Here is a 12,788-nt window from a genome sequence, read left to right as displayed (position 1 = left end):
CCAGGAGGAACAAAAAGGTGATAAAAGAAGGTACCATCTCTTGATGTTAATTAAGTAGGGTCAGTACCTTTAATTGGTCATATACTATGATCTTAACAGTTCAGTACATCACACTGTTTTCAGCCTCTCAATTTATTGGGAATGTGATGATCTGGAAGATGAAGATCTGTTTGCTTGGTTCAGGAGAGCTGTGAGATCATTCTTTCATATATCTATGTATTTCTCTTTCATCTATCTGTTATCATTTTGACTTTGACATACAACACAGCTGTGATAATTTTCTTGTGCACATATGTGACATTGTTTTCCCTCTTAGTCTAAGTCTCAGTAGCAATTATGACAGTCACTGGTATCATCCAACATGTTTTTATGTAAGGAGCTAGCGACATGTGGTTTTGTTTCTGTTGTAGTTCAGCTTAACTATTTAGTAGATGAAATAATCATATCAACTTAAGAGTTGTCATTTAATTGACAGTAGTGTGCTGAATATTGATTAGAAAATATAGAATGAAATTGTAAACTAAACTTGCTTTAAGTGGTTTGTGACCTGGGTACTACTGGCTTCTGTCTGATTTGAATGTTTTGTTATTTTGTCCATTAGCCATACTCTTCAATTTCACTTTCTTGTACCGGGTCTTCTCGGTGATTTGCTGTCACGCATCGTAAAGTCGCTTTTACTTTAATATATTTGCTTCATAGCACAGCCCTGAAGCTGTTAATGTTGTGATTTCCAAATGTATTTTCATTGATCACTAGTCAGGTTGACAAAGCATCTAAACTTATTGAAAATAAGTTCCGTGAGCATTATTTTCAGTTGATTATGAATACTACTATCTGTTAACTAAGAGGTTAGAATTTTATGGTGACATGGCACTATTATAAAGAGCTTGTCAGTGAATATAATGGAAGGAACCTGTTCTTATTTATAAATTGCTTGACATACTTCCTTTTTGTTTCTTTAAGAATCATAAATAACAAGATCTGTAGGATATCACATTATTTAACTCCAATGAAGAATCCAAATCCTTCTGGGTCACATTTAGCTATTGGGCATTTGGGGATTAGCAAAGGGATAACAAGTGTTTAAAACCAGCAACACAAGTTCTGTTCTGCATAGTAGCATGATGGATTCAAGAAAAGGGCAGGTGGCAACCTGACAACATTGTGCTGAATCACCAGAGAATTGTCAAGCCCTTAACTTCTATTTTTGATAACCCCCAGTGCACTTTTAATCTGAGTGTCTGTCTCAGTGTTTTTACTTATGTGTTGTAGTGTGACTTGTTTAAGACCTAAACTTACTGCTTCTGCTACCTTCTATTTCAGAGACATATTAATGAAGATACTTAACTTCTCTGAGCTTTAGCTGTTCTAAAATAAAGATGATGTTGTTATGGTGATAAGAGATATTGAATGTAAAACACTTAACATACTGCCTCTCAGCATAGTCATATTCATTAAGAAGCATTAAATTAATGTTGCTATTATTTAGTTACTCAGTGAGAATGAAAAAGAGTGGTTTCCTTTAGAAATCAGAAGACTCAATTATTGTGTATCAAAAAACTAACTTCAAGAAAATTTGGGGAAAAATATAAGGGTTTACTGAATTATTGAGAACAGATCAATATATTTCATAATTGCATTTATCAGTAAAATATATGAATCTATAGATGACAGAAATACAGTAATAATTAAGAACATTGCTTTAAAATCATGTTTTTTAGGTCATATACACAGATAGTAAAATCACCTAGTTCTGAATTATTTGGAGAAAGATCTTATTATTTAAGTAAATTTTTTTTTTCTCTGTGTGTGTTTAAGTGAGATGAAGAGGTTGTTTTTCTTATGTTATATAGACTGTTCTTATAGTCATGATTATTGCCACTATTTCCATCCTCATACATATTTCTCTCTAACCTAAATTTTTCTGCTTTTTACTGTTTCTTGTTTTATATCTATTTCCATTTTTTGATACGACAGGCAGTACCTTAATTATTTTTTTAAATAATAGATGCACAAGCTCTCTTAAGTCAGGGCCAAGGTCTTAGTCTCTGGGTATTTCTAGAAGAGAGTCTTATGCACAGCTAGTACTTGGTCAAGTTGTTGATAACCCTCAGAGATCTCAGACCCATGGCACAAGAAAGTTCTTTCTTATTAATTCTTATTTCAATCACATGGTGCTCATTCTGAAACTGTTAGTATGTGCCATTGATGGCCCAACTTTGCTTACGTTTTATGACTCTAACTCTAACCCCATTTCCCTGGGTAATATAAAGTTGATATAAAACACTGATCTTGGGGAGATGATACAATATCAGCATTATTTTTCAATCTGCCTGAGTCCTCACATAAAAATGGAACAAGTAGATCGCAAAACAACACACAGACCACATTTACAATAAAACAAGGTAGCCCCAAGAACCCTAAGACACAAATAGATATGGAAAAAACACCAGTGGTAGCCCGGTGCCTTGCTATGGTCATAGCCTCTGTGTGACACAAGAGTAGAGGGGAATAGGGGTCCTCTGGCAGACTGAGGCCAGGAGAACTTCAAAGTAGTCAGTCAGTCAGTGTTCACCAGAAAGGACAGTAGGCTACCCCAAGAGCATCAGAAGTGGGTGTGGGGATCACCCCTATGTGTGAAGAGCCAGATTCCAGCTTCCCTTATGCACTTCACAGTTGAGCAGCCAGGGTTTCCTGACAGATACAGGATATCTGAGGAGAACAGCAGGGAGGGAGCCTGTCAGTACAAGACAGGGACATTAGAAACAAACAAAAGAACTAGGGGATCTCAGAAAGTAAGTGACCAGATTTTTTTTTTTTTTTAAGCACCAAATTATCATAGCAGAAGAGGGAGCTCTACAAGGTTAGAAGATCTTTCCCAGTCCCTGTCTCCTAAGAGTTCAGTGACAATGACTTTACCTCATAATGAACACTAGGAAAATACTGAGATCAAATCCCTACTAAAGTTTAAGAAAAATAAGGAGATCAGTGGTGTCCTTCATAATGAATGCACATCTGAAAGACATAACCATAACACAGATTGCAACTGAATATAAAAGCAAATAGAACCAAAAAGTTATGCTGAGAGAGGGACAGAGAGGGAAAAGAAGGAATTAAAAAAAAAAAAAGAAGACAGTGTTTATTTGTCTGTTTATCTGCCATCAAGATATATTCTAGTAAAATCACTGGACTTAAAGAAGAAAAAAATTGGGAGGCCTTCTAGACCTATAGACCTTCTAGACCTTCTAGACCTCTAGGCCTTCATACCTACCAGTATGGTAGCTACTAACCATTTGTGGTGAGACTTTGTAATGTTGCTCTGTAGTGGTGGCAGATTGATGTGTACCATGTACCAGATTCCAGATTTTTTAGCATGAAAATAAAAAAGTAAAAGACCTCATTAATGATTTTTTATGTTGTTACATATTGAAATAATAATTTAGATATATTGCATTAAAGAAAATACATCATTAAAATTAAAATTTCACCTCTTTCATGAAGGAACTTTGGTTTGTGTAGAGGTGAGTCAGGGAAGGGGTGGGGTCATGGGGATGGGAAAAACAGTAGAAAGAGACAGACATTATTACCCTATATAATGTATGATTACATTAGTGGAGTAACTCTGAACCATGTTCAGTCAGAGGAATGAGAAGTTGTGCTCCATTTGTGTACTATATGTCAAAACGCATTCTACTGTAAAATAAATTAATTAAAAATTTTTTAGCTCTCTCAAAGCTTTTGCTCCTTATTGTGGCTCATAGAAAATTTTACAGATTAGATATGCAACTGTGCTTTTGACTTGCATTGTGTATCTGTTGGGCAGCAATATCAAGAATTCCAGCCTCCCTTCTGTATCAGTCCTACCAGCAAAATTGCATTCATTATCCTTACTGTGGATCTAGAAAACTTTGCTGAATAAAATTTTCATGTGAACAGCCCTTTTGAAACTCACCCTCTCTTAATCTACTTTGGATCTCTATGTAAAGGTCTTGTATTACTTCTTCTAGCATGTCTAGGAATGCTTTATCCTCCTGAATAAACCAGAGTGCAGAAGCCCTTTCATCTCCATCAGGATAAGGAAGGCTTTTGCTGCCTTAATGCCTACCATTGCTGATGTTCATCAGCACACTGTTGTGTGAACACAGCATATTCCCTGCCTTGGCCTAGAATCATTCCCTCACTTTCTTGATCTCCTTGATCTGAAGGATAGCTTCTGTTTTGTGGTTTGTTCTGGGAACTTCATTTTTCTTTCTTTCTCCTCTGTCTTTTGCTTTCTTTCAGTTTTGTGTTTTGCAAACAAATCAGAATTTGTTTTCATTTTCTTTGTGATTTATTTTCTCCAGATAATCTACTTAAAGATGAGTTTCTAGAGCATTAAACCTGTCAGCCATCTGTATTCAAATTGGGTTTATTTTAGGGGGAAAAGATTTTTTATTAAAATTATTAAACTCATTGTTATATGAAATGTAGTAGGTTTTCAGGAGAAACAAGTAATTTGAAATTTCCATTGGCCCACTTTGAAATATAAAGCCCATAATTATTTGGGGATATTTTACAAAATCAGTTCATAAACTTTTGCATATCTTTAGAAGAATAAATATTATCATTCAGTATTTCATTCTCTAAAAATTGGGAAAACTATTCCTTATACTTCTATATTCATTCTGATACCACTGTGTCCAGGCAGCCCTTCTTGGATTCAGTGTTAATATGAAAAATAAATTGTATCATGTTAGATCTAAAAACATTCATGTTCATTGAATTAGTTATAAAAAAGCAAGACCCCAGCATCCTTTCTGTAATGTTTTGTTTTAGGCAGAATTGCTGCAGACATTTTCATAAACCGGCAACTCAAATTAGGAATGAGTTCTTTTTTTAACATGATATCATTACTAGTGGGTATTAATGGAGAGGAATTGCTGAGTGATATAGTGGGAGAGTACTTGCAACTAAGAGAAATAGCCATTTAGAACTCTTATTTTGTGAATAATAGTATTTCTGTAACAATTTTTTCTTTAAGAAGATGATTTTGATGCTAGTAAGTTATTTTAACAAAAAGAATGTTTTAGTTTCAGTTTTATCTGTATATGGATAACTTGCCCAGTGTCTCTGGAAATATCATCAATATTTTTGTGTACCATATCTTTTCTTTGTAAGTAACTTTGTGTTAGTTTGTAATTTGCCCCTTTATGTAGTCTCTGTCTAAATTATTATTAATTCTCAATTACTAAAGTCTGTCTGATAAATTAAGTACTTAACAAATACACATTTATTACAATATCCAGAATTGAGACTGTGTGTTTTTATAATCTTTCCTCATTTTCTTTAAGCACCTGTTGGAATTTCTGTCATGTTCTTAATTAGAGAACTGGAAATTTTCTCTCTTATTCATATAAGCTATTATACACAGACTATGGTACGCAGATCGTAAGGAGGAGGAGGAGGAGGAGGAGGGCTTTGGATAAGATCATTTTCTAGCTTCTCTGTTCTGTATTTTAAGGCTCATTCATAAAAACTCAGACATCTTTATGTATTTGGTTACCTTTAGGATAAACTCTGACATTGCCCATTAGTGAGGCTAGGCAGCCTGTTTGGCATCTCAGATGAGGAAAATACCTCATTCACACACTGCTCCTTTTGCGTTTAAGGGGATGTTTTTTGGGGGGTGTCTCTGGCAAATGAGCACAGAAAAGCCTCCCTGTGACGTCATCAGTATGACTTCTGTGGCTTGTCTGAATTTGTTTTTTTACCAGAGTTGCTGGTAAAGGTATGCATAGCATTTCAAACATGAAATGTGATTTAGTGGAACAACTCAGGTCCATTTTTTGCCAACGTGGAGTGTTCGCTACCAAAAACTCTTGTCAGTTGTCCGTATAGCTTAAGAGAAGGTGAAACTGCCACGTTTTCAATCACAGTGTCCTGTATGGCCCCATACTGTTCAGTACTGTCTGTACATTTCAACTTGCACCTCTCCGTTCCCCACCTGCATGCACAGTAGGATGAGAGTCTCTAGATTGTCCAGCCTGAGTACACTGGAAGTATTTGTCTCTGCCCTGTGGTTGAGGTGGAGGTGGCTGTCTCACATGCTCTTAACAGCTGAATAAGGAGAAACTGTAAAGATTGGCAAAAGGAGAAGAGGAAGAAGAAAACTTCAGTAGCCCCTGTTCTTTCTGTATTATGGATTTTATTTCTGCTCTCATTTTTTTTATCTTATAGAAAGGGAAATTTATATCCACAGAAGTTAAAATGACTTGTCCAAGTTCAATTTAGTGGAAGTTATAGCCCAGATTTCCCAATTCGACATTCAATATTGTTTCCAGCATGATGCACTGAGTTCCCTTACTTGGGAAAAGAGAGTAATTTCATGACAGACATTTGCTAGATCTGCAGCTAATACCCACAACTGTGAAGAAGATCTGAATCGAGAAACTCTTTGAAAATGAGATGCGCCTGCATGAGAGTTTATTCCCAAATGAATCCTTAAGTGATTCATTTAATGATTCCTGGAAGACTCTTCTAGTCCCACTGCTCTGTCAGCCCTTACCCTTTAAGAAGCCACCTCAAAACTTCACTTGTTAAAACAACAATCATTTGTATTTTATACAGCAAGCATTTATCATTAGAATTATATTTTGGTAATGTTTGTACTCTGTCCATGGAACTCTTTTCAAATCTTTGGGATCCAAAGTTATTAAAATCACATACTTCTTAAGCAAAGTAATATTTTTTCTAAATTTTAAGTAGTCCGTTTTCAGGAAGGAAAAATAAGCTTATTATTTTTCTTTCACCTCCATTTCACTTGAAAAATAATAATGTTTGATCATAATGCAGTCTGTATTTGCATACTTTTTTTAACTTGAAGTTCTTTTAATAATGCCAAAAAAGAGTGTTTTATAATCACAAGCAGCAGCCCTTGTGATGTTTGTACCTCTGTAATCCCCCAGTTGTCAAAAACTTAAAATTAGGCATATGAAAAAATTAGTGTTGTTATTAATAATAGTTTACATTGAGTTTTATGGGTTTCATATTGTCTTCAAGTGATTTAACTATGTCATTTTTAAACTGCCTGGGCACATGTTACTCTTGACCATTCATGGTGCTATTATTCTTGGGTACATTTAAAAAAATTTTTTTTTCTTTTGTAATTGGACACATTACCTTTATTCATTTATTTTTATGTGGTGCTGAGGATCGAACTCTGCACCTCGCACGTGGTAGGCGAGTGCTCTACTGCTGAGCCACAACCCCAGCTCCTTGGGTGCATTTTTGTTGTTGATAGAAATTTCAAGTTTAAGTTCTTACATAGCCATCTAGTACTGATTATTGTGAAGCATTTTCAGTGCTCAGTGGTGAAAGTATGTTTAATTATGCCCCTTCATGTTAGCTTTTTTAAAAAATTGGCACATAGTATTATACATATTTAATGAGCACACTGTGATAATTTGCTACTTGTATACAATGTGTAATGAACAAATTAAGGTAATTAGCATTTGCATCACCTTAAACATTTATCATTTCTTTTTAAAATGAATCCGGTTGGTAGTTGATATGTCATTGTGTGTTGATTTTTGCTCCTTTTAATGGTGACTCTCTTGTTCACAGTGTCTCAGTTTGAAACTGAATTCCACATCAGTGGACTCGCCCCTCTCTGTGATCAGCTTGTTGTACTTTCCTACGTAAAAGAGGTTTCAGAAAAAACGGTAATTATTTTCTCCACAATTTCAAAGGGATATGGGGGTTCATTTTTAGCATTATACCCAGATTAGGTTGCCTGTCAGAGGAGTCTTCTATAAGCTGAGTAGATCTTTCTTGATCTATAAGACTAGCAGAGATTATGCTTTAGACTCTAACATATTTACCTGAAGAAGCTCCACTCATTGCCTGCCTTTGTTCTTTTTTTCTGAGCAAAGAAAAGAGTCATTTTCCCCCTCTTTTTCATCAGTCTCTTGGTATTTTAGTCGAAAGAAATGAAGTATCCCTCTTGCGGAAAGGCAAAGAAACTAAGCTGACACTGTGCATTAGCAGAAATGACAGCAATGAAGTTGATCGGCTGCAACAACAGGGGTCCCTGTGGTCAGAGGGCGTTATGGAAAGGGCAGTTCATTATTTCCTGTAGTCCAGACATATTTGTTTACTTCCCAGTGGCCTGGTGAATCTGAGTAGTTTGAGTGTTGTAACTTTGAGTTACCAATTATGGATTGTTGTAACTTTCAGTTGCCAATGCAAATGATAGTATAGTGAAATTTGTGACTAATAGAAAGCAGTAGATATTCTAAATTTCATTGTAATGATGTTAGAATGATGCTTACTTCTGGGATCCAGTGGAGGGGCTGGCACACCCAGTTCTCCCTTTGAAGCCCAGGCCAGCACCATTCCCAGCTTGTTGTTATTGTTAGAGTCTAGGGGTCCTACCTAGAAGGAAATGGGAAGGCTTCAAGGCATAAACAAGGAGAGTTTATTGTAAAGGATTTTCTTTTGGATGCTGTATATAAAAGAAATTGCAATTGATTCTCTACCCCTTTAGAGTAAGTAGGCAAGTGGACCCTCCTTGTTTGTGTCCTCCTCCTTTTCTTCTTAAATGGCATGGAATAAAATGGGGGAGGAAAAACCCTGGGAGCCCTTGTTTTGAAGTGGTAACTGCACTTGAGCTTTTCTCTGAGCGGGCACTTGCATTAGGAAGCCATCACTATAGTAACTGAAGCTCTGGGTGCCCATGTTGCTAGGCAATGGAATGCTGTAGACTTAAGTGAGCACTCAGGCCTTCTAAAATCAATAGGGGTGGCTTCTAGCCCTATTGCAGGACATCAGTTTATTATTATTTTATTTATTTATTTATTGAAAATAAAGAAAAGCAGTCGCTCTTGAGGGAGTAAATTCAATGCTTTTTGATGAGGAATGTGGGGAGGATTGAGATTGTGATTGAAAGAAATAAGCAGTAAAATGAAAAAGGAAGGCCTAATAAACAACTGACCAAAAGAAAGAATGAAAGAAAAGAAGCCTTTGTTAATAAAAGAGTGTTGAAAATAAATAAATCCAAAGAAAGGCCAACCTTACAGAATAAATTAGAAAATGGAATTTATTTCAGAGGAAGAAGGAAGGGTCTTGGAGATGACTTAAAACATTTGTGTCATGTACACGGAGACTCACTTTATTGAACACTAAAGTGTACCTTAAATCCTTAAATAAATTATTAAGGCAAAAGGAATGAAGAGGTCATCTTTAGGCCATCTTCTACCTTCCCCCCAGCTTTTCTTTTTTTCCATATTGAACAATGTTTAATTATATTTAATAAAAATTATTTGCAGTATTTTTCCCAAAACATTTCCCATGTGATGCCTTTGACATAGTTTATGTTTTCACATAATTGCACTCAGTGGCACTTGCTCCTTAATATTGCCCTATTTTTATGCATATTAATCCTCTCCATACATATATGTGTTTTCTTTCCATTATTAGCATGTTTGGTATATACTATCCTGTCTGATTGACATACCTTAATTTATTAAGCGGTTCCCTAACGTTTGGTTTTTCTTTCATTAGTTAGTAAAGCACAAATGTGGTAAGTATTGGCTAAGCACTGGAAGTCAGAGATCAACAAAGCCAAATTCCTGACCTTGGGGAGCTAGATAAGCAGGCTGGTTAGCCAGGGAGCAAGAGCTGTAAAATGACATGAGTCACATACTGGTACTTTTCTTACACATAGAAAGGCACTTTTGGTATTGTCTGGTGAGGTGGTTTAATGTGTTTTTTTGTTGTTGAAATATTTTTTCTAATTTGCTATTCTAATGTTGACATCTTTTATCATTTTTATAGAAGTCAATTTTTTATGGTTTTTATTAGTGCACTATGGTTATACATAACAGCTGGATTCATTGTGACATATTTACACATACACATAACATGATTGCATCAGTCTTATTCCTCAGTACCTCCGTATTCCCTCCCTTCCTTGCTACCCCTAGCCCTTTTCCTCAACTGGTCTCTCTTTTATTATTATTTTTAAAAGAGTACTTTTATGTGTGTGTGTGTGTGTGTGTGTGTGTGTGTGTGAGAGAGAGAGAGAGAGAGAGAGAGAGAGAGAGTCTCTCATTGTGATATGTTAATTACATGGACTTAGCATAATTTGATCAATTTCATTCCTTAGTACTTCCTCTGTCATTCCTTAGTACTTCCCTCCCTGTCAGTCCCCTTCCTCTGCTCTATTAATCTCCCTTCTATTTTTGTGAAATCCCCTTTTTTATTCCTTATTTTTCCTCTCCAGCTTCCATATTATAGAGAAAACATTCAACTCTTGACTTTCTGAGTCTGGTTTATATGACATTCAGTTTTTTAAATATGCAAATCTTTTCATTTTCTTCGATTTTTTTCTGTTTCAGATTTATCTGATAAATTATGCTGTGTGTTCATACTCACTCTTTTTGTTGATCTTGTGTAGTTGCTATTTTATTTTTGGAAAGTTTTCAGTATATGAGATGGAAGGCTAATGTAATTACTTCCCAGTTTTCTGAACAAGATTTGTCAAATTCAGGTTTACTATTTTATTTGGGAAACTTAGATGGCCAGGTCTAGTTCTGGAGGGTGTTTTGTTTTGGTTGGTTGTTTTTTTCCCATTTCATTTCTGTCATCTGTGTCTTCTCTGTACCGGTTTCAAAGTGCTTCAGGTATTGTTGGTTTGTAAAATGAATTCAAGTGTATGTTTTGTACACAAAGTTCACAAAGCATGAACTTTAAATTAGAAAAAACTTGACTTCAAGTCTAAAGTTGCTTGAAGTCCTGATTCTCCACATAACCCACTTTTATAATTGGCTTATATAACTTTAACCTTAACTTTTTTGATTCTCTGTTTTCTCCATCTATAAAACTAGAAATTATAATTCTTCACTTTGTAGGGCTCATTTAAGAACTTAGAGTAATATATGTATATTCACTTGCTAGATTTATTGAACTGCCACAGGTCCTCAGCAAATATTCTCTCATCATTCCCTTTTTGTCCTAATCTTGCGATTCATCATCCAGAACTGAAGTCACCAGCTGTGTATGGCTGTTTGTATTTAAACTAATTAAAATCAAATAAAATTTAAATTCTTATTCATATTAATAGCATTTTATGTGTGCAGTAGCCACCTGTGACTAACATCTGCCATATTGGGCTGTGCAAATATAGAATATCTCCATCATCTTAACAATATCTGATTTTAGAGGCAACTCCTAAATCTTTGGCTTTTTAACACCTCTAGTAACTTTACTAGTATTATCATTGATTTGGATAATGGAACAGTTTGTACATTTTTTTATTTTTCCACACATATTTGTAGAAGAGATGTAATAAAAGGGCCAAATTCACTGTCTTGGGCCACTCCTGAGATTGGATGGGCTGCAGTGATAGAGTGCCCACCCATATCACACAGTGCTGTTTATCTTACACAAAAGGTCAAGAAATAAGACATTGTTAGGATGCTGTCTACTATAGGCTGTTGGGAATGGCTTATGTGTGCAAAATGATAAAATCAAAGCAAGTGGGCTGGAGTGCTGTTCAGTGGTAGAGCATTTGCTTGGTGTGCATCCCTGGGTTCTGTCCACAGCACTGCAAAAAAAAAAAAAAAAAAAATGAATAAGACAAAACCAAAGCAAGTATGAATTAATTGCATAACTGGAAATGTATTTAAAACATGCCTTTTTCTTTCTCCTTGCTCCCCCAGGAAAGAGAATATTGTGCCAGACCTAGATTGGATATCATCCAGCCACTTTCTGAGACTTGTGAAGAGATCTCTTCTGATGCTTTGACCGTCAGAGGTTTTCAGGAGAATGAATGTAGAGATTATCATTTAGGTGAGAGAGAGCAAAGGTCTGGTTCATGTGATTTCCTGTGTTATTTGCCCTTCTACTTTATTTGGACAAAAGGAAACTTAAATGGAGTTGCTGAGAGGATCTTAGAGAATATGTAGGCATGCCTCTTCTTTTGAAAACCAGAGCGTTCAGGCTCAGAAATGTCCCAGAGCTTTTCTAAGCTCTCATTGCAAAAGGAAGTAAAAACCAGGACTGATGAGGAGTAGGCTCCTTGTTTGTTGTTTTACTATTACTTTTTTCCATCGTGCTAAGTAACAGTTAACTTGATGTCAAGCAGCTCTCTGGTTCTAACATCCCTCCAACTTTATGTCCCTGTAAGGTTTGCTCTGGGATGGCAGAGAAATTGTCTTTCTGTGAGTTACTGAGTGCTCACAGCTGAGAAGAGTCCTACCATATCACTAGGCATTAGGTGAATAATTGTGGAGTGGATGGATGCGCATACTTAGTCATTCACTGTGCAGACACAAAAGGAACACCATTATTATTTAGTCATACCAAGGCCATCTGTGTTTGAGTGTCATCATATCCTCATAAAATACATTGAAGAAAATAGAACAGTTAGACTTTTTATAAAATTTGTTTCCTGCTTTAAAAACGTTTGACACTTTGTGAGAATATTTTCATTTCCTATGGTGGCTGAAGAAATGAAGAAATATTCTATACATGTTTGAGCTTTCTTACGTGAAGCTCCAAATCAGTTGAAAAATGGGAGTATATTCTGGACTTGGCAAAAAGCGACTGTGATTCACAACTGAAAACGTCCAATCTAGGTATTTTGCTCAGAGCAAACTCCGCTGCACACTTAGAAACCATTCAGAACAGGTTTTATAATTGAATTCTGCAGGAAACCCTCACCATTGGCATTGTGCACAACATGCTGAAATGATAGATTATGTCCCCAGGGCTTGGGCGTCTGTCATTTATGCTTTAGATGGCCTTGA

At 35.8% G+C, this 12,788-nt stretch overlaps 1 protein-coding gene across 3 annotated transcripts in view; it reads left to right on the top strand.

The window, feature by feature from the left end:
• Vps41 (VPS41 subunit of HOPS complex) overlaps positions 1–12,788 on the top strand; it is a 166,604-nt gene that overhangs the window by 106,674 nt on the left and 47,142 nt on the right. For all 3 annotated transcript variants that reach the window (XM_076836307.2, XM_076836312.2, XM_076836319.2), the window contains exons 11-12: positions 7,603–7,700; positions 11,700–11,829. In XM_076836307.2, coding sequence (XP_076692422.2) covers positions 7,603–7,700; positions 11,700–11,829 — 228 coding nt within the window. The remainder of the gene's footprint in view (positions 1–7,602; positions 7,701–11,699; positions 11,830–12,788) is intronic.

This window comes from Callospermophilus lateralis, chromosome 1 (genome assembly GCF_048772815.1).
Source record: "Callospermophilus lateralis isolate mCalLat2 chromosome 1, mCalLat2.hap1, whole genome shotgun sequence".
In the NCBI taxonomy this organism is placed as follows: domain Eukaryota; kingdom Metazoa; phylum Chordata; class Mammalia; order Rodentia; family Sciuridae; genus Callospermophilus; species Callospermophilus lateralis.
The sequence above is the reverse complement of the archived record's forward strand: the minus strand, read 5'-3'. Positions and strand labels throughout refer to the sequence as shown.